The sequence below is a fragment of the Artemia sp. Qi Xiang Cuo genome, chromosome 3 (assembly GCF_049724085.1).
Source record: "Artemia sp. Qi Xiang Cuo chromosome 3, ASM4972408v1, whole genome shotgun sequence".
NCBI classification, from domain to species: Eukaryota; Metazoa; Arthropoda; class Branchiopoda; order Anostraca; family Artemiidae; genus Artemia; species Artemia sp. Qi Xiang Cuo.
In genome coordinates, this window is record NC_142796.1 from 76,494,219 (window position 1) to 76,516,879 (window position 22,661).

General features: G+C 35.6%; 2 protein-coding genes across 3 annotated transcripts; one reads left to right on the forward strand and one right to left on the reverse strand.

The window, feature by feature from the left end:
• Nucleotides 1-3,868: 3,868 nt before the first annotated feature.
• LOC148954548 (uncharacterized) lies at nucleotides 3,869-19,623 on the forward strand. 2 transcript variants are annotated; one of them, XM_089087139.1, is made up of 2 exons: nucleotides 3,869-4,029; nucleotides 16,958-19,623. In XM_089087139.1, the coding sequence occupies exon 2, from the start codon at nucleotides 16,961-16,963 to the stop codon at nucleotides 19,475-19,477; it is 2,517 nt and encodes an 838-aa protein (XP_088943265.1). In that variant the 5' UTR covers nucleotides 3,869-4,029; nucleotides 16,958-16,960; the 3' UTR covers nucleotides 19,478-19,623. The 2 variants fall into 2 exon arrangements, with proteins under 2 accessions (XP_088943265.1, XP_088943264.1); XM_089087138.1 differs by having other exon boundaries at nucleotides 3,870-4,124.
• Nucleotides 19,624-21,755: 2,132 nt separating this feature from the next.
• Nucleotides 21,756-22,442, reverse strand: LOC148954549 (protein CFDP2-like). The gene has a single exon (XM_089086334.1). The coding sequence runs from the start codon at nucleotides 22,440-22,442 to the stop codon at nucleotides 21,756-21,758; it is 687 nt and encodes a 228-aa protein (XP_088942460.1).
• Nucleotides 22,443-22,661: the final 219 nt, after the last annotated feature.

A 22,661-nucleotide genomic window follows, 5' to 3' on the forward strand; every position in this document is an offset into this window, starting at 1 on the left:
TTCAGTAAAATTTACAAAAACTATCAGCTATAGATTGATAATTTCCTATTTTTTCCCCATTCGGGTTAACTACCTCCTTAGGGATCTCATTATCTTTATGTTTATTTGGCCTCAAAATTCGATTAATAATTTTCCACGTTGAAGATATATCATTCTTCGCAAGTTCAAAGGCATTAAAAAAAATAATTCTTCTTAGCATCTCGTCTTTTCTTATTGACAACATTTCAATAATTAACATGAATATTTCGATTTTCATTCGACGGTTTCTTCAACATTCCACTATAAAGCTTGTTTCTTAATTTTATCATGTTTTGTAATTCCTTTGTTAGCCATGGAGGTTTTAAATTATTTTTCTTTCTCGATCTATTCTCATGTGGTCCTTCAATCTTACAACACTTGGTGCATTGCTTCACGAATCTTATCAGAAAACAAAACCTAACCTTTTTCAAGGTCAGTTTGACTCAAAACATCCCTCCATTCTTGTTTTCTTAAAGTATATTTTAATTTAATTAAATACAGTTAAATGAAAACAAATGTGTTCTCTTCAGTTTTATACTGGCCATTTGAATACGGTGATAAATCGCTAAACGACACTGTTACAAATACAAGGAGATGATTCGAACCTAGTATAATTAGCATATATGATGATTTCATCCGGTCAAAAAGATCTTCACCAATTAATATGTTATCAATAAGCGTGGCTGTGCGTTATATAATTCGTGTGGGGATGTTAATCGACGGGAAAAAACTAAATGATAGCATAGTTGTTAAAAATTCCGCATTCATAATATTTCCTAGCTCCAATAAATTAAAGTTGAAATCTCCCATTAGCATACACGGCTTTGTACACAACCCTAAATTCTGACAAAGATTCTCAAAATGCTGAGACGTTTCCGTAGGGTTAGAACTAAGTGTCCTCTAAATAATAGCAATCAAAATTTCAACATCATACTTTTTTACATTAACAACAAAAGACTCAAACTGACCTTCAACCCAGACACCTAAAGCGTCTTCTACAGTTACAAAAATATCATCCCTCACGTAAATTCCTAATCCAACATTTCGCATCTGCGTTCTATTTTTATAATAAAAAGAATAACCTCCTAGTTAATACAAACTTAAAGGCGAAATTTCACTCAAGAAAGTCTCAGATAGTGATACTTCATCAAAACAAAGATTACTTTTATTAACTGTAGTAAGTAGTGTATCAAACGCAGTTTCAAGCCCCTGACAATTATACGTGGCTATGATAAAATCACTCGATAACTTAATTTGACTCAGATCACAGGGATCAATATACTTAGAAACCGGAATATTCAGGCCTGAACTTACTTTTTCATTCCCAACATCACGTTAACAAAGGCCTCGTTCACATACATTAGCTAAATTAAAGTAATTTCCTGTAAGATGAGATAGTCTATTAGTCAGCAGAAACATCTTGAAAAAAAAGTTCACCTTACTGTAACCAAAGCAGTTTAGTCACTCTCTTGTCTGTTAGACAAAACCCTGGCTTCTTGAAGATGGCTCAGCGAGACAATTTCTGATACGTTTTTAATCCTAACTATTTGATCGTCAGACTTTGTAAGGATACGGCCCTGTACTGACCAAGCATTTCTCATACCCACTACATCCCTAGCAGCATTTACAACTTCCTGTCTAGGACGAGTAAGGCTTTCACTTACAAAACATTTCGATCCTTTCAGCTTGCTCTGATTTTTCAATACTTCTCTTGCAACTGTTGGGCTATTAAATCCGACTTCAACTTGGGGGGGGGGGGTCTGCTACTACTGGGCTTTCCTAAAATATTAACATTCATAATGTCAGACTCGGACACCGATTGTAGACCTAGTTTGTTTGTTATTAAGTCTAGCACATTATTTATGGGATGCCTTGTTGTTTCATTCAGACCAGGTAGGTGGTAAATAACTACGTAAGAAGACTTACTAGCTTGTTGCATTTCATCAAAGTCATACTGCTGGTTTGACAATGCTTCTGCTAAGAAATTAACTTTAGACTCCAGTGCTCCGATTCGGTCCACTAATTTTTCGTGGCTACTTTTAAGTTCCAACAAAACGGACGAATAAACAGTTAGTGTTATTTTCTCAAGGTCATCTTGGGAGAGTTTGACCTTACCGAGCACCTTTGCTATATTTTTCTCAACAATATCACTAATTGAGTCATTAGTCAGCAAAATCTCCGCTCTTAGTTCAGAAATCTCAAGCCGCACTTCCTTCTCAATTCCAAGGCTAGCAGCAGTTTCCATGCAAGAGTTTGAATTTTTATTCAGGTCAGCCATTGCTTTTTTGATGGATGCATGTTTACTAGCACCACATGCCTGTTTATTAGTTTCAAAGTCCATCATATTTTCAATCGTAACAGTTGCTGTTTTATGATCCCCGTTCTTGAACACTATAAATTTTTTTTTTCCGGGACTAAGAACACTAAGTATCCTTATTGGCCACCATGGAAATCCAGGTAACCGAGCGAAAGTCAGATCTCCCGACTTCATTTTTTTCCCTCTCTCTTCTTTCTCTTCCCTTTCTTTCTTTTACTTCCTTTTTAGACCAAACAATTGTTAATTTATTCCAAACTAACCAACTTGGCAATTCAAAACTAGTCCTTAATAGTCCGTATAGTCCGTAAATCATAATCCATTATTACATTTTGAGTTAAAATGTTCACTCATTTACTGCTATCGACCAAACACAGCTTATTCCATTTATGATTGTTAATTCAGATAATATTTTTTTTTTTAAATACACAAGTTTCAAATCAATTCAAATTATAAGAAAACTTCAAAATACAGGTACTATTTTTCAAGTTCTTTCATTACTTGAGTGAAAATCTGATTGTGTAAAAAATTCAAGTATCCGATTGCACAACCTATCACTGAATTAAGTCAAGATTAAAGAATCAAGTTCAAACAGGTGTATTGCCTTTGAGAGCTAGTTCATTTATTTATTGATGGTGATTTGTGATAGTTTCATGCTTGGAAGATCATTTGACTTTATTTCTGCTCATTTCGGTATAATGGAGCGTTTTAGTTTTTTTTTTAATAGATGCATGCCCCCTGAATATGTTCCAGGTAGAAATTTTAATTTAACACGTTTTTAATCCAAATTTAATAACAATTAACTGTGAAAAGGTGCAGACTTTAACCTGTATCTTCATTTGATTTTTTCTGACAGTTTATAAAAGCTTCTTTATTCTTTTTGTTAAGCCCCATGGCTTCCTTTTCAAATTTATTGCTTAATAGAGCTCCCAGAAAGTGGAAATACACATTTTTATTAACTATTTGTTTGTACCACGGCAGCCTATTTATTGGCGTCTTTTTGTGCCGTGCCTAGAAACAAGAAACTGGAATGACAGTTACCGTCTGTGTTATCTGGATTGCCAGTTTTCAGTCCATGTTTTCCATTTAGCATTATGGCATAAACATTAAACAGTAGCAAAAAATTGGTTCTGAAATGGGACACATTAAAGCGCGCGGAAAGGGAAGTTTCCCTTTGCTTCAAAGCGATAGCTTCAGTTGCTACCACAGTATAAATATAAAAGAAGGTGGGGTCATGAAGAAAGATGATTGACTGATGTGTCCCGAAAATCTGCAATGGAAAATATTGGAATTTTCGCCACTGTTTCATATTTATGCTGTGATTCAGGACCGAATGTAACGTAACGTAATTCAACCTACTGGCGTCGTGTTTTCATTCTCTTAAGAAGAAGAAGAAGATTTCTTAAGAAGAAGATTCTCTTTTCAAACTAGTAGGTAGCGGAGGCATAGCTTTTTATAATACAATTATACCCAGAAATTTTAAGCTATATTTTAAATTATGAACAAAAGAGATCTATACAATAAAATAAATTTTTATTTCGACATTACTTAAGTTTTAAGACAAAGTCGGCTCATAAATTTAAATATAAAAGTATGATTCACGGGAAATTAGTCAAAAGTTTAAAAACATTTAGTTTACAAGGCTAGATCTGTTGAAAGACTTCACACGTGTGCAAGTAATTCAACTTGCGCTTAAGGTTATGATTTTATTTTCCATATAGCCTATAAATAGGTCTGGGCTTGTTTCAAGATTGATGTGAAGGTTGAATAGAAACATCCAGCATATTTTAAAGTAAGCCTGAGAATTTCTTTTTTTTATTTTAGTTGTTATATGTTTAAAGGGCTCTATCTAGGATGATCAGGGGGGGGGGGAGAAGGGTATGTTATCAGAAAAGCAAATCTGGTAGGCTATTTAGAAACAGTGTAAATAAAGAGTGTTAGCCTATTGTAGGCTAGCTTACTACCTATTGTTTGTTTGTCTTCAGAAATTAGCCTACCTTTCAAAAGTAGCCTTTCAGTTTTAGTTTCCTTCAGAAGTGGCCAATCACTATGTATTTAATCTTTAAATAGTCATAAAAACTTACTTAGCCTATGTTATTCCTAAAAGTATGATGTGCTAGGCTACTATATCCCCAACCCCCTGATGGTTGGGTAAATTTGCAGTTTACAGCATAAGGTAAAATTCTACTTTAGCTACTTTTGGCTATCTTGGATAGGGGTTAGGTTAGGAAAATGAAACTTTCAGGGATAGGTAGGCTATACAGGCTAAAGTAGCCTATGTCATGGGAAGGTATTTTGAAGTAGGCTACCTACCTTGGTAAATTTTTACCAAATCATATTATTGACAGTAAAATTCTGCTACTTTTGGCTATCTTGGAAAGGGGCTAGGTTAGGAAAATAAAACTTTCAGAAGGTATTCTGAAGTACCTACCTCCACTCCTTCTCTCTCTAGAGGGTTCTGAAATTTGCCTACATGACATGTTTATTTGCTCTACATATTGAAATTTTGACAAAACAATATTTTACCTTAATTTTCAGTTATCAGTTTCTTTTTCTTTGGCTTTATTTCTGAAAATGCAATTCCTGTTATTTGAGTAAAATTTTAAGCCATATCAATGTTTTTTTCAACATTTAGGAAATGTATTTACATATCTTTAGAACCTTATAAATTGGGATTGAGCAAAGCTATAAAGCTGAAAATAATTTTGTTGTACTTCATTTGAGCAGAAGATCTATTTTGCAAGGTTTCACTTTTATAACACAAAGATTTCTAAGGGTCATCTAAGGTTAGGACCCTCTAGAGGGAGAAGAAGCAGAGGTAGGGGTAAATTTTTACCAAATCATATTATTGACTTACAAATAAATTGAATATACCACCTCATGCTTTTTATATGCTCTCCAAATATAATGATCATTTTTGTTGGAAATGAATTTTACCCCTACCCTTATATACTAATTCAGGGTATATATTTGCACATTAGGGGGGGGGGGTAAAGTTGAAACTTACCTTCCATTTACATCAGAAATAAAGTTTACCTCCACCCCCCCCCCCTAATGTGCAAATATATACCCTGAAATGGTATATATAGGGGTGGGGGTAAAATTCATTTATGACAAAAAAGATTATTATATTTGGAAAAAGCATAAAAAAGGCATTGAGTGATATGTTCACTTTGTTTGTAAGTCAATAAGGAAAAGTTCTACTTCAGCAACTTTTGACCGCCTTGGAATGGGGTTGGGTTAGGAAACTGAAACTTTTAGGGATGGATCTACACGCTTTATTAGGCTATGTCCCGGGAAGATGTTTAGAAGTCCCTACCTCCACTCCTTCTCTCTCTAGAGGATCCTGAGATTTGCCTACATGACAGGTCTCTACCTATTGAATTTTTTTTTTAATAAAAGTGAAACCTTGCAAAATAGATCTTCTGCTTAAATGAAATACAAGAAAACTTTTCAGCTTCACAACTTTGCTCAATCCCAATGTATGATGTTCCAAGATCTGCAAATACATTTCCTTAATTTAGAAAAAAAAACATGGATATAGCTCAAAGATTTTACTCAAATAACTAGAATTGTATTTTCAGAACTAAAACCAGAGAAATAGTCACTGATAACCGAAAATTAAGGTAAAATGTTGTTTTGTCAAAATTTCAATAGGTATAAACCTGCCAAGTAGGCAGATTTCTAAGGCTAAGAAATCAGAAGAGGGTAAACATGGAAGTTTGGCAATACCTTTCCAGAGTGTGTTTTTGGCCCTGGATTCATTACTGAAAGTTTCATTTTCCTAATCTAACTCTTTTCCAAGATAGCAAAAAGTAGCTAAACTAGAGTTTTGTCCTAAATACAAAAATGTTATTAATTTTCATTGCAAATTTAATTTTGAGCCCTCTATGGACCCGCAAAGATGATGCAGTTTCTCTTATTTTAGATATGGCTCATATACCTGTGTTAGTGTAAATCTTGTCAAAACTGAATTATTCATAAATTGAATTGAGAGAAACAAAACCAGGAATCAATAAATGCATGGGAAATATATAATATAGGCTCTATATTTAGGTAAAGTTGGAAGGCTAGGTTAAAATTGAATTTAAGTTGGGAATATGTAAACTAACTGCTCCAGGGGCTAAACTAATAGATGTCAAAGAAATTGCAAATGAATTGAACCACCAGTTTCTGTCTGTTTTTAGTAGCACATCAGATACAGACCTACCCAATGTTGAACCTACACAAATCCATTATCCAATAGAGCCTATTTAGATTAATAGTTGAAATACCCTCAAATGACTTAAATTGCTAGATGTCAAAAAATCAGTTAGGTCAAATAGGTTATGTTCACATCTTCTAAAAGAAGTTGCTGAAGACATTGCCAAACCACTCTCCCAGTTATTTGAAGTCTCCCTATGTACCAAGGAAGTGCCAACAGATGGGGAAACAGCATTTATCACTTCTTTGTTCATAAAGCCAGTGCAGAAAACTACCATCCCATAAGTATTACTTCTGCTGTTGTTGAAATTGTGGAAAGAGTGATAAATGACTCTGTCTTGAAGCATCTCAAGCTTAATGTGATTCTATCACCCAGCCAACATGGATTTCAACCAGGAAAGTCGGTAGAAACAAATTTGCTGTAAACTTATGATGTTATAACTGACCTGATTGATCAGGGCTTATCTGTGGATGTCTTGTTGCTTGACCTTGCAAAAGCATTTGACAAAGTTCCACATCCACACTTGAACAAAAAACTTATCTCATGTGGAATTAATGCAGACCTTGTGGGCTGGATTTCCACCTTTTCTTACAGACAGAACACAGAAAGTGAGGCTTTTTACTAATGAAGGAGAATCAACTCTCTTTGAGAGATGTGAAGTGACCAGTGGTGTCCTGCAGGGTAGTGTCTTAGGACCTACCCTATTCAATATCTATATAAATGATATTTTTCGATTAACTAAAAATAGTCTAACTCTCTATGCTGACGACTCAAATTTGTTTGATACAGTGAATCATGAGTCACTAGAAGCAGATCTTGACCATATTCAAAACTGGGCAACAACATGGTACATGAGCTTTAATATTGACAAATGTAATGTTATTCATTTTCACAAGTCCAACCTAGGTTTCAAGTATACTATGGTCAGTCCGCCTGTAAATAACATTCAAGAGCCTCAAAGTGTGGATGAACAGAGGGATTTCGGAATCATTATTGACAACCAGTGTAAATTCAGTTCAAACTGCAAAAAGACTGTGTCTCAAGCAAACTCTGTCCTAGCTCTCTTAAAGAAAACTATATCCACTAGATCTCTCTATGTTTTTGTGAGGTTGTACAAGGACCTTTTCAGACCAGTGCTTGATTTTGGAATATGCATAGCATCACCAGGATACAAGGGGTGACATACAGCTTCTGGAAGGGGTACAAAGGAGAACCACAAAGGCAACATCTAAGATGAGAGACTAGCCTTATGATGAATATTTAAAGGAGCTAAAATTATCTACACTGTTTTACCAATAACAAAGGGATGATATGCTTATGACATATAAGCTTACTTCACAAGAAACCCCCCAATTCATTGGTCAATTTCCCAAAATATTGGTACTGACAGGAGGGGACATTCAAAGACATTGTTCAAACCATCTGCCAAAACTTGACACCAGCAACAGTTTCTTTCCTGTCACATAACCACTGGAATAGTCCCTCAAATACAACAGGCTCAGCACCCAATAATGAAGTTTTCAAGAAGTCATCATCTTTGAGGGTCTGTAAAGGGCTTAAAATCAGATTTGTGCTTAAAATCAGAATTTCATATTCAGATTCAGGATGAAATTCTGATGATAAAGGTGAGTTTGTTTCTTGGGTATTATTATTATCATTCATTTATTACCAGTCAAAAAAAACATACAAAAGACAGAGTATCACTAAAAATGACAAAAAGAGAGATACAGAAATAGGGAAAAAACAAGCACATCAAAAATCCAAATATATCACAGAAAAAACTTCATGACATTCATTATATCCATACAAATACACTATTGTGAGCAAATTGATTACTGTGGATGATGAAACTTACTATGAAAATGGGATAGAGATTTATTAACACTAATATTTGGGTCAGCAAGCTTATACAAATGATTAAATTTACAGTTTCTTGTCCAAGGAGGCAAATGTAAGAGATATTTAGCAAATCTTAAGAAGATTGATTGTAGGTGTTTTTATTTGTAACTGTAAAGAATCATAGGCAGAGCAATCATGCTGCCTAAGTAAAGAACAATGTTGGCACAATGTATTATTTTATTTATTATTATTTTTTTTTTTTTAGATGAGCACACTTTGTATCAAAGGAGTTATCATAAAAACTTTGAAAAGGGCTCATTTGATTGGAAATTGGAGTGGCTAGTGCCCTTTTAAATAGTTGAAAGTAATTGGAAGGCAACTAACACATTTTCAAAGCCCACCAGTCCTCAAATCACTTCCAATCAAAAATTTAAGATAGTTATTTTGTTCAGCATAGTTGATTTCCAAATAGAAATTATGTTTTTGAGGAGGACACTCCCCCACAGCCCTCAGGGCAAGTGTTATAAGTTATGCCCTAGGGGCATATTGGATTTTTCTAGAAAGCGTTGTTGTAGAAACTTTAAAAAAGGCTCATTCAATTGGAAATTCAAAGGGCTAGTGCCCTTTTTAATAGTCAAAAGTGATTGGAGGGTAACTAACCCCCCCCCCCCCCTCTCACGCCCACCTTTTCCCCAAACACATCTAATCAAAATTTTGAGGAAGTCATTTTGTTCAATGTAGTTGAAACTTCTGAAAATTAGGTATTTGAGGATAACAACCCTCAGGGCAAGGGTTATAAGTTAGGCCCTGGGGGCATATAAGGTTTTCATAGAAAGTGGTGTCATAAAAATTTCAAAAGGGGCTCATTCAATTGGAAATTTAAATGGCTAGTGCCCAATTTAATAGTCAAGAATGATTGGAAGGCAACTAACACCCCTTTTATGCCCACTATATATCCAAGCAAAACAGATCAAAATTTTGAAATAGTCGTTTTTTTCAGTATAGTGTAAAGTTCTGGAAACTTAATTCTAAAGAATAATAACCCCCCTCAGAGCCTTCAGGGCAAACATTACATTTTACACCATGGGGCTATATAAGGTTTTAATTGAAATTTTTATCGTGGAAACTTGAAACAGATTGCATTTGATTGGAGATTCAAAGGGCTAGTGCCCTTTTCAATAGTCGAAAGGGATTAGAGGGCAACTAACCTCCCTCTCATGCCCACATTTTCCCCAAACACATACAATCAAAATTTTTAGATAACCATTTTGTTCAAAATAGTTGAAAGTTTTGGAAATTAGGTCTTCAAGGATGACAACCCCCCCCCCCCCACACACAGTACTCAGGACAAGGTTTGTAAGTTATGCCCTGGGGGCATATAAGGTTTTCGTAGAAAGTGTTGTTGTAGAAACTTCAAAAAGGGCTCATTCCATTGGAAATTGAAATGGCTAGTGGCCTTTTTAATAGTCGAAAGGAATTGGAGGGCAACTAACCCCCCTCTCACGCCCACCATTTTCCCAAACACATACAATCAAAATTTTAAGATAGCCATTTTTTTCAACATAGTAGAAAGTTCTGGAAATTATGTCTTTAAGGATGAAAACCTCCACAGCCCTCAGGGCAAGGGTGGTAAGTTATGCCCTGGGGGTGTATGAGGTTTTTATAGAAAGCGTTGTCATCATAGTTCAAAAAGGACTCATTCAATTGAAAATTGAAAGGTCTAGTGCCCTTTTAATAGTTGAAAGTAATTGGAGGGCAACTAACCCCCTCTCACTCCCACCATTTCCCCAAACACATCCAATCAAAATTTTGAAATATTTGTTTTGTTCAACATAGTTAAAAGTTCTGGAAATCAGGTCTTTCAGGGCAGAGCCCTCAGGGCAAGGGTTGTAAGTTAAACCCTGGGGGCATATAAGGTTTTTAATAGAAAGTGTTGTTGCAGAAACTTCAAAAAGGGTTCATTTGATTGGAAATTGAAAGGGTTTGTTCCCTTTTTAATAGTCGAAACTGAATGGAGAGCAACTAACTCCCCTCTAACACCCACCATTCCCCAAAACACATCCAATTAAAATTTTAAGATAAGTATTTTGTTCAACGTAGTTGAAAATTCTGGAAATTATGATTTTGAGGATGAAAAACCCCCCACACCCCTTAGGGCAAGGGTTGTAAGTTAAACCCTGGGGGCATATAAGGTTTTTATAGAAAGTATTTTTGTAGATACTTCAAAAAGGGCTCATTCAAGCTCACCATTTCCCCAAAGACATGGAATCAAAATTTTGAGATAGCCATTTTGTTCATCATGGCTGATAGTTTTGAAAATTAGGTTTTTGAGGATGACACTCCCCCCAGAGCCCTCAGGGCTAAGGTTGTAAGTTATGCTCTGGGAGCATATAACGGTTTTAATTGGAAATGTTGTTGTAAAAACCACCAAAAAGGCTCATTCAATTGGAAATTGAAAGGGCTAGGGCCCTTTTTAATAGGCTAGTCGAAACTGATTTAAGGGCAACTAGCCTCCCTCTTACGCCCACTATTTCCCCAAACACATGCAATCAAAATTTTGAGATAGTCATTTTGTTCAATGTTGTCATTTTTTTCAGTATAGTTGAAAGTTCTGGATATTAAGTCTTTTAGGATGATCAACCCTCCCCCTCCTCCCCATACACCTCAGGGCAAGGTTTTAAGTTGTGCGCTGGGGGCATATAAGGTTTTTATAGAGCGTTATAATAGAAACTTCGGAAACTTAAAAAGGCTAGTGCCCTTTTTAATAGTCAAAAGTGATTGGAGGAAAACTAACACCCCTCCCATGCCCACCATTTGCCCAAAAACATCCAATAAAAATTTTGAGATAGCAATTTTGTTCAACTTAGCTGAAAAGTCCGGAAATTATATATTTAAGGACGGTACTATCACCACAGCCCTGAGTGCAAGGGTTGTAAGTTATGCCCTGGGGCCATGCAAGGTTTTATAGAAAGCGTTGTCATAGAAACTTCAAAAAGGGCTCAGTCAATTGGAAATTCAAAGGGCTAGTGCCCTTTTTAATAGTCGAAAGTGATTGGAGGGCAACTAACACCCCTCTCACGCCTACCATTTCCCCTAACACATCCAATCAAAATTTTGAGATAGAGATTTTTTTCAACGTAGTTGAAAGTTCTGGAAATTAGGTCTTTGCCAGCAATGTTGTAGACTCTTCAAAAAGGACTCATTTAATTGATAATTGAGAGGACAAGTGCCCTTATTTATTGTCAACAGCAATCGGAGGGCGAATGCCCCCCCCATACCCATCATTTCCCTAAACACTTCCAATCAACATTTTAATTTAGTAATTTTGTTGAACATAGTTGAAGGGTCCGGAAATTAGGTTTTGGGTATGACAACCCCAACAGCCCTCAGGGCTAAGGTTGTAACTTACTAATATTAGTACTAATAATAATTAGTGCTAAGGTTGTAAGGTTGTAAGTTACGCCCTGGGGGGATACAATTTCTTAGATACGGTGTTTTCGTAAAATCGTAAAAAAGAGCTATTTCCTATGGAAATTTTGTCGGCTAATGGCCTTTTTAATAGTCGAGAGTAATCAGAGGAAGAATCCCCCCCCCCCCCAAATGCCCATTATTTCCCCAAATATTTCCGATGAACATTTTGATATGACTATTTTGCTCTATGTAGTTGAAAGGTCTGGGAATTATGTCTTTGAGGATGATAACCCTCCCCCCATATCCGTCATGGCAAGGGTTGTAAGTTATGCCCTTGGGGCATATAACGTTTTTATAGAAAGTTTTGTTGCAGTAGCTTCATTGCAGTGTCTAGTAGACAAGTACTGCACTCTTTCATGTTATTAGTTTTGTCTCCATGTCTAAATGTGAAGTAACTTGAAATTTGAGTGATGTTAAATAATAAGGAGTGTGAAGAGAGAAGGGAGTGAGGCTTTAATATGGCGAATAAGAATTTGTTTGTATCATTGCAATAGAAATAGAAACCTACTTGACAATAGAAACCAGTATTGGTTTGAGTTTTCCCAGAATTTTGTTTTTTTGCACTATACCATTCTTTTGGCTTATAGAAAATATATGGAAGCAGATTCATTTTTTTTTTTTTTTTTTTGTATGTAAGTATATGCAGTGAGTTTGCTTCAAGTGTTTTACAATGCAAGAGCAGATTCATTTTAATTCTAACTAAGTTTTTTTAATTCACTGGTATTGCATTGTTTGAGTAGGTTTTTACCTTTTTTTTTTTTTCTCAGGAATGGAGTGTAAGTGTTTTGCATTAATTAGGTTTTGAAAGTTGGGCTTTGAAACTTTATCATTGATATTATATTGTTGTTCCCAATGAGAGCCAGCCAGTTTTCATTTATAACCTGAAATCCAAAAGTAAAATGCCATTCTTGGACCTTGGTGAGAAAAGTAACAGAAAACATATCATAAGAGCTGGAGAGAAGTTTTGTCAATTAAAAAAAAAAGAAGTAGCTTGCCCTAAAGGGGGCAAAGAGACTAGTTGACTATAGGACGAATGCATGTTCATGCAAATCAAATTAAGAGTAGAATTTTGTTGGTGATTGATATTTGTATTACCTATTTTAAGGTTAGAGAATTACAAAGGGAATTTGATTTTATATCATTAGCCACAACTTTTAGAAAAAATTGCTGCATTTGGGAATCGCAAAAAGACAATCTCAGCACTATTGTGGGGTTCCTGTCTTTGTTCAGTGTTTTGATTAAGGGACTAATAAAAACAGCAAAAACAGTCAAAATAAATGGACTTGGCAAAACTTTGGGTCTTACACTTACTCAAATAAATTCATCATGATCTAGGGAGTTGGGGTAGGAATTAGTTTAGGAAAAATGTATTATATTCAAATAATAATATTCCATCTTCTTTTTGTACCTAGGGGATGGCCACAATAATGAGGTTCTATGAATTTCTAGTCAATAAGTATTTCATACAATCCAGCAATATTTACTCCTTTTCAAAATAGAATCAAAATTTCAAAGAGAATCAAAATTACCTAAGCAAATGCTCAAAATATTATTTGTCTGGGCTGCGCGTTGCCTAGCGTCTCGGAGCTAATAGTAAGCTGGATGAGGATATATAGTTGACAATGAGACAGACCTGGAAATTATACTGATAGAATTCAAGTTACTGAAGCCATGATTAATGCATGATAAGTAAAGTACAGCTAATGATATATTGTGTTAATTTGCATTAAGCGATAGACTTGAGGTATTATAATATACTTTATTTGAAGCTGCACAAGAAGTGCTCAAACAAGGCACAGTAAACTATAATAGAGCAAGACTTTTTACAAAAGTTAAGGAATAAACGGTTAGATCTCCATTTTGAAGAAGTACTTAAGGCTTGCTTTGGAGGGTTCCAACTGTGAAGAATATCAACGTTTTTTTTTTTTTTTTTTTTTTTTTTTTTTTTTTTTTTTTTTACAATATTTCCCTCTGATGACAGTGAGATCAGATTCGCCAGAAATTGCTCTCTGTCTTAGCTCTTTCAGTAGGGTTCAAGGTCTATTTCTAAGAGCTTTTGACGTGTCGCCACGAAATTATATACCTTCGGGAAGGTCATGAGAGCGTTTGACGTTAGTTCTTTAGATGCAAACGCTTGGGACGGAGAAAATTATTAGTTCGGCGCAAGAGATGATATTCCTAGCTGCGTGTTATTCTCACAAAGATTGGCTGCAAAATAAACGGACGCTGTCATCCCCCTGAATATATACATACCCCGCCAGTCCTTCTAAAACTTTATTTAGATTAAAATGGTTTAGCCCAGGATTGCCAGCGTCATAGTTTTGTAAAGTGAGTCTAATTAGCATTAGCACTATATGACACTTGCAAAAAATGTCACACAAATAATATCAGAATAATAATAATTAATGCCAAAAATGACGCCCGCAAATCTTGGAGATGGAATACTTTTAGGAACCAGTTTAACTTAGCTTTTATTAAAGTGTGCACAAAGTACTAGGACAGAAAAAAAGAAACTAAATCGGATTTCAATTGTTTATGTACTTTTTGGTAGAAGGGGATGTCCTTAAAAAAAAATAGAAACATGGGTCAAAAATCAGCAAACAATAAGCTAAGAACACAGGACACTAAACAGTTCAAAAAGGTGTAGATGCCCTTTGAAGGTGTTAGGTGTAGTTGTTCTTGAGAATGAACACTTTGTAAAATCTTGAATTTTTGTGGATATACTGCTGCCTTAGAACTTCATCATTTTGAAATAACCCAAAAGAAAAATCTGTGAAAATCATGGTTTTTAAGTATAAAAAGATCTACGATGGGTCCAGGAATGACATGTTTGAAGGATTTCTTTTTGGGGGGACTAGTTAATAAAAAAATGATTTCAACTAAAATGCTCGGAAATTGGAGAAATTTGAGGTTCTGGAGGGCGGGGGAACAGTCTGTTTCCTTGCGTAATTCCCTGATCTATTGAGTAATTTTTTTTATGTCCTTTGCGCTTTAAAAGCCTTCAGAATCTAAATATTATAAATAAACATGACCAATAAAAGCAACTGACCAATAAATGGTAGCCGATGAACTTTTTTTTTTAATTTATTAGTTAGTTGGGCCCAGTGAAGTATGCATTGCCAGTGGCCAACATTTCTGATTGATGCCCATGGTTCTTGTTCACTGCCAAAGAAAAAATATGAAAAAATCTTACAATCAAATAAAACTTAATGAAGGTGACTCCTGAATAATACTTTACTTTGCCCATCATTAAACAACCATCAAGTATGGATTGCTGTTCTGCTTATTATTGTTGTATTGAGAAATAGGATATATGTACTTTATTGTGACTAAGACTGTTTCCAAGTGTTTTGAAGATTAAAGTTCAAAGAATATATATATATATATATATATATATATATATATATATATATATATATATATATATATATATATATATATATATATATATATATATATATATATACATATACATATACATATATAAAACTTGGTTGATTATTTTAGGGTGAGGAAAAAAAAATTCTTGGTTTTATATTTATCATATTATGACTTTGGTTTATAATAAGATAAGTTAATCAATGATAAGATAATCCATGTATAATCCTTGAGATCTGGCTATTTTAGAAGAATTAATATCAGGTTAGAGCCCTTATTGTGATTCATAACTAGTCTGGGGACTTATTTCTCTCTCATCTGGTATTTTTTTTTTCAGTGGCAATTTTAATGACTTTTTTTGTTGTCTATTTTTGCAGTAACTTTTTGATTTTTTTTAGACTGTGACAGCCGTGTTTTTATAGTAGAAAATGAGCTCCGGCCCATAGCAACCGAAATATTGAAATAAAATGTAATTTTCGACAAAACTGAATCATCATATGCGTCTTGATGGAAGACACTTTTTGATTTGACAAGATGATACAACACAAGTATCTTTTGAAAAGTTGCTTCTCTGGTATATGATGCCATATTTGACTGACTTTACTGCCTGATTCGCTGTGGTTTGTTTACTAATTAAGTACAAATTTGAAGTACTTTTTTTAATGCTCCCAGGCATTTGTTGGCTTTATATCAAATTTTAGACAATATTTCTATGCCGTTCAGTTCTTTCGTTGTGACATGCTTATTAGAGTTTTAAAAGGCAGATTCAATTATTCATTGGTTTTTTCTTTTAAAAATAGTGTAAGCTACCCGTTTAAGTCTGAAGAGGAGATAACAGACGAAATTATCAGAGCTCTAAATTGTACCATGCTCTACAGTTTCAATGGGGCACTTCTTGTAATCTCTTAAGTTATCAAGCATAAACTTACAATTTATTTTCACAGTAGAAGTAAATACTAATAATAGCAGGTAAAAATGGCTACCATCATAATTGATTTTTACAACTTGTAATATGTAAAACAGCTCAGTGTAGAATTGTCCAGTTTTTAATTAATTTTCTTTTTTATCAAACAGCTGTCATTTTTAGTATATGTGCAATTCAATCTTGTCTTTGTTGTATTGAAAACAACAAAAATATTCAGTATATTTGTTTATCTTCTTGGATTTCCTATTGAAATCATGTTTATGAAGTTTGTTGCTTTGTTTTTTTGTTGTTTTTTTTTTTGTTTTATTGGGGGGGGGGGCTCTTTTAACGCTCTTATTTCTGTTCCCGCACGGCACCCTGTACCTCATCGCTATTTAGTTATTTAACGTCATAAGTTATTTAGCCTATGTCATTACTCAGAATTCAAAACTTTGAAAATATGCCAGTCTTCTTCAGCTGTGTAGAGTTAAGATTTAAGATACTCATCAGCTTTGAAATTGTCAGTTTTCTCTATAATTAAAGCTGAGGAGTGTATAATATGTTTCCACAATTCGATGCAGGAATGATTTCTTTGTCATTGGTGCTGTAAGGGGGGAGGGGGTAGGTCAGGTATTTTACCACTTCTTAAAAATAATAAGTTTAAGTTTTATACTTATTGAAAAAAGTGACATATTGGGCAAAAGAAGCTTTGTTATTCCTTTTTCCCTACCAGGATTTTAATTTCCAGTTTATAATTTAGGCTTTTTACCTACTTTTCTTCATTTTTTCTGTATTGTTTTGCGTTTGATATTAATGTGTTTTATTTCAGATCATGGAGCCTTTTAGTGAGCAGAAATTGGAGAAACGACTTCAAAATTTGAAAGATACTCAAGAAAGTATTCAGTCATTATCTGGCTGGTGTCTTCAATACAAAACTCATGCCCCAAGCATTGTTAAACAATGGGTAAAGGCTATACGTAAAGCCAAGGTTCCACAGAGGTTGGCTTTGCTATATCTTGCCAACGATGTATTGCAACACAGTCGTCGGAAGCAATTGACTGGTTTTCTTACAAGTTGGTATCATGCACTGAATGAGGTTCTTCCAGTTGTTAGAGACGAGAAAATTGAAAAGCCTATGACAAGAATGCTTTCTATCTGGGAGGAAAGACAAGTGTATCAACCAGACGAAATAAAAGATTTGAAAAACTTGCTAGTTGAAATGGAAAAAAATGAAGCTCCTATTGACTACGAACCTGCAGTTCTGTTTAAAAGACTTCCTGAATTTCAAGAGATTGAACAGGAGACTGATAGGCTTCAAAAGAATTTGAATGAAGCCCCTATAAATATTTCCTTAGATGTGGATAATTTAAGATCTGTTATAAAGGAAAAGGGACAGTCACACAAAGTTTTAGATGATTTAAACAGTTCTATAAAGTGTATGGAAAGTGTAGTGAAAGCTTTAGATACAGAAATGGGAAAGAGAGTTATGATCATATCTTTACTAAAAAAGGCAAATTCATTTTATAATCATCAAAAATCAGAAGCAAAAGTAGTATGTACTGCATATAAAAGTTTTGCGCATCGTGTTAAACTAGTGAAGCTGGAAGTTGAAAAGAAGTTGGAATCAGTAAAAGTAACACCTGAATTGCCAGCAATACCACCTGAACCCGTAAAAGAGTCCTTGGAATCCAGGCTACTTGCTATGAATGATATTATGGAAACTAAAGCAACATCCGCAAAAGAAATTGAAGAAATTATCCCTCCTACCTTTGAAACTACACCTCCTGAACCTTCAGAACCATTCCCCTTTTTCCCAAGTTTGCTATCAAACTTAGACCCAAATATTTTTAATATTTTAAGCACAGCTGCTTCTGGTGCTCCTCCACCACCACCTGTATCTGTAGCTGATGTATCTACAGCTGACAATTCGGTTGATTTTTATGCTACAAATTATTTTCAACCTAACTATGAGGAAAAGACTGAAGAGATCTATGATCCCACTGATGCCACCTATGATTTCTCTGAAGAAATGCAGGAGCTTGATTTTTTGGATGGTGATACAGATATGAGACAGAGGTCAGGCAGCAGAAAAGATAATATAAATACAAGTAATCTCATTACTTTAACCTCTCGTGGAGACGATAGTCCAGAAAGATTGCTAAATACTCTAGATATACCTGCTTTGACCAATTTGAAACAGAAACTGAGAAATGCTTTGAAACAAGAAGTTGGTGATACTGATTTTGGTGAGCTTGATATGGATCTATCTGATGATGAAAATGGAGGAAAACTGTGTACCCCACCATTGCCTCCTCTTCCACCTCACAGTATAACTGATTCAGTGAAAGACGTGGATTTTCGAACTCAAGCCTCTGATATTGATGTAGATGATAGAGTCAAAGACTCTGATTTCAGGGACACAGTTAATGTACCTTTTACTGCACCATCATATGACAAAAAATTTCCTGGTTTGGACCTAGACTTTCTGCCCACTGATTCACTGGGTGATGTGGATTTTCGATATTCGAATTTGCAGTCTCAGCAGAATTATTCTCAGCAGCAAGATGTTCAGCAAACTGTTAAGTTTGATTTTCAAAGTATTTTAAACCAACCTCCTCCTGTGAGTAAGTGGCAAGAAAGCTCTGAGACCACATTCGAAGGTGAAAGCTATTTTCCTGGATTTCAGAAAAATGTAGAAAGTGAAAATCAGCCTCACTCCTTCATTAATGCATCAGAGGCAAACTCTACTCAACATTTAGATCAGAATGTTGAACCTAATGCGGAAAATATTTTAGTTCAAGCTGGGTTCAGATGTGAATGGCAAGAAAAATATGGGCAAGGTGAAGAACCTTTTGGCCTTTTCCCTAATTCTAGTCTAGGCGAACGACCCAATACGCCCTCTACACCCAAGTTTGCTGTCATAGGGACAGAACAGCCTTCTGAATATAATTTTCTCGTCACTCCTGACCAGTCTGCCGTTGAGAATACGTGGCAAGAGAAACTGAACCATAACCTAGAAATTGAAAATATTCCTGGTTCTCTTGATAACATGTCAAGTGAAAACTATTCTCAGGCATCAAGTTGCATAAGCAACATTCAAGTGCAACCTCAAAGCCCATTTGAATCGAGAATCTATCCTACTGAATTGAAACCTCGGTTTCCACCTAGCGGGTTGGATCAAAGATGGAGTGCAAATGCAGAAATTCGTTCTTCAGTGAATTTCCAGCCTAGGCCTGGATTTAGATATACCCCTCCTAGAATAAGGCATGATTTCAATTCACCGTACTTCCGTGGGCATTTTCCTCGTCCCCGTCGGTATCCAAGAGGCATGAGAAACCCATACCCTTAACTGGCGTGTTAGGATGTACAAAGTTAAGTATCAATACTGTGGCTAATATAGAAGTGTTGTGTTATGTTTTTTCCATTGTTGACATTCATAATTAAACTATATTATATTGTGTTAAATAAGTTTGAACTACAAGAATTGCCCTTTTACTTTCTTTTCTCAATTACTGCTGTTTTGCTAGGTTTTAGAAGTGTAAAATAGTTTTAATTAGAATAGCATTGAGAATATTTTGCAATTATGGCTTCTCTTTCCATATCCGCTTATATTCATCATGTTTTTTTTGTCGAATTTTTTTTTTGGATTTACTAAAACGTAAAAAATGTCTTAGACGCCCTGAGTTTCTCTTTTGAATTAAATGACAATGTAGAAATATATAAGTGACGTGTATTAATTAAGATAGCAAATATAATAAACTAAAAAAAAACGAATATTTGACTTCACATCCAAAAATCTTTATCTACTTACTTCCTTACTTAGACTTGGTTTCTCCCGTGCCGGCTGGCACTTAGGATCTGGACTATCAATGGTTGCTTTGTTCTTTCATGTATGGAGGCATTTGTAATTCTGTCAGACCAGTGAATTCCCTAAATGGGCTGAAGGCAATTATTTCGCAATATTGTGTTCGTTTCTCGAGCTGTTTTGTCATTGCCCATGCTTTGCATCCGTAAACTAATAAAGAGAGGATATTGCTATTTAGTAGTTGGAGCTTGAATTTTAAAGAGTACACAGAGTTTTTCCAGTACCTTGGTAAAAGCATTGTCTGCGTGAGCAGTGCGTGTTGTAACTTAGTGCTCCAGGCTTCTGGCGTTGTATTTAAGTTATTGCACATGAGTTTGGTCTTTTGAGTGCTGGTTGACAATCCCGCTCGTCTGGCTGTATCTGAGTGTTCTGTGATGTTCTGTTGTAAGTCTTCTCTTAGATTAGAAAAGAGCGCAATGTCATCTGAAAAATCACCATCAAAGATAGTGCGTACTAAATCCCTCTAACAAAGTAATATGACGAAGAATGTGATCAAAGAGAATCGTGAAGAGCACATGAGAGAGGATACAGCCTCGTCTTACACCGGGATGGACCTGGAACCATTCTGTAAGGTCTCCATCGTCGGTTCGCACAGCGCCCAGCTGGTGATTGTAAAAACCAAAAACGATTCTAATATTTTTGACTTGTATACCGTAATGTCATATTCTTCATAGGGCTTCCCTGTTGACAGAATCGAAAGCCTTCAAGAAGTCGCTATTAACATTTCGGTTTGCCAGTCGTTGGATTCTCCACTTAGTGCTCCTAAACTGAACATCAAATCAGCACACGATCTGCCTGGCCGTTGAATGTGATCCAGGAGTATTTTGCAAAGGGATTTACTTCCTATGAACTGCAAGGTAATACCTCGTTAATTGTTGCAGCTAACGGTTCAGCATTTTTTATAAAGCTTGACAATGACCCCAATCACTGGGGACACTCATTTTTCCAAATCTGATTCAAGATTTCATGTAGAGGTCTCATTAGGACCAGTAGCTTTACTGCTTCAACAATTCAGGCTGTAGGCCGTCAACTCTGGTAGCTTTGCCGTTTATCAGTTATCAATATCTTCCTCTCTTGTAAGTAGTTCGTCTACTCTGCTTTCAGAAAATACATGTAGGTTTATGAAAGTCACCAGTGATCTCCTTCGGTATCCGGTACACTGTTCTGCTACAACCTTTGCTGGCAGCTGTCTCAGCTTTGGCTGCCTTTGTCCCCAAAAAGTAGCATCCGTCATTTCCTATGGACCATTTTACAGCCTTGTGGGTTTGTTTATGCTGCGTCTACAGGTGGTTTTTAAATTTGGGGGTGATATTACTATCGCTGCATTCTAGCTGGATCTTAATTTGTTAATGTCTTGTGTGAGGTTTCAAGAGTCATTTCGTTGTCGACTCTTCTTTTTTGGCGCAGCCAATTGAATCTTCAGAGGCTTCATTTGCAGAATCCACGGTTTTGTTCCACTTCTTGTCAACATCTGTTTGATTGCATGTTAGATTTGTAAATTTGTTAGAAAGGGCAGCGCAATACGCTTACCTCACTTGTTTGTCATTCAGCTTCTGAATTTCAAACACTTTTTACATTTGGCGACAGTCATTAGCTTTAATTTAAAACGGACAATCTATAGTTGGTGGTCAGAGCACGAACCAACCTCATGAGAAGTTCGAACACCCTCTGGACAGTGTCTGGGCCTGTTTCCGATGGGAACGTGATTTATATGATTCCGTGAAGTCCCATTAGGCGATATCCATGTACATTTGTGTATACCTTAGTGCGGGAACCACGATCCGCATACAGTTGGGTCACGGCTGGCGCAGAGGTCAATTAAACGTAATCCACTGTCAGATATTCCGCCAAGACCGTGCTGACCAATCACTTCTGGTGCATAACTGGGGTCACCGCCAACTTTGGCTTTAAAATCGCGACATAAAACAAGAATATCATATTCAGGCACTGAGATAACTAGATCATTTAGTGCAAAATAGAACGCATCTTGCGAGGAATCATCAGCCTCATTCGTTGGGGCATAAACAGCTACGATTGTAAATCTAAACTGGGAACTGGCAAAAAGAGCTTTTAGCATTTTTTCATCCATCAGCATAATCTTGAACATAGATCTCTTAGCTGATTCGCTTACAGTTAGGGCAACTCCAGGTTTAAGTCTCCTCTCTTTTCCAGAGAAGAATACTGCATATCCATCAACATGTATGGATCCAGAGCCTTTGAGCCTGGCTTCTGACAGAGCTTGTGTTTGAACATTACATGATTGAAGGATTTTGATTACACCTTCGAAGCGGCCAGGCTGGATTTCAGGATTAATAATCCATACATTCCAAAACGCAAGGTGAAAAAATTGTTTCGTTGTTAGAAAGCGTGTCCAGGGGTGATCCATTATCATCATCTGTGAAGTCAAATCAGATCCTAGGCAATACGTTGTCGATCGAAAAATAACCATTTCTTACGGGTATAGGCTATTAGTTCATCACCCGAGCCTCCTCTTTTCCTGCCTTAGGACAGACTGCTTTGTTTTTTGTCCTTCTTTTTTTACAAAATACAAGAAAATAACATAACAAATTAAAAGATCAATATATAAAGAAGAAAATGGGAGAAAACATGAAGAACCTCAAATTTGAAAAGCTACTTCGTTCAAAAGTTCTGAATTACCCCTTATAAT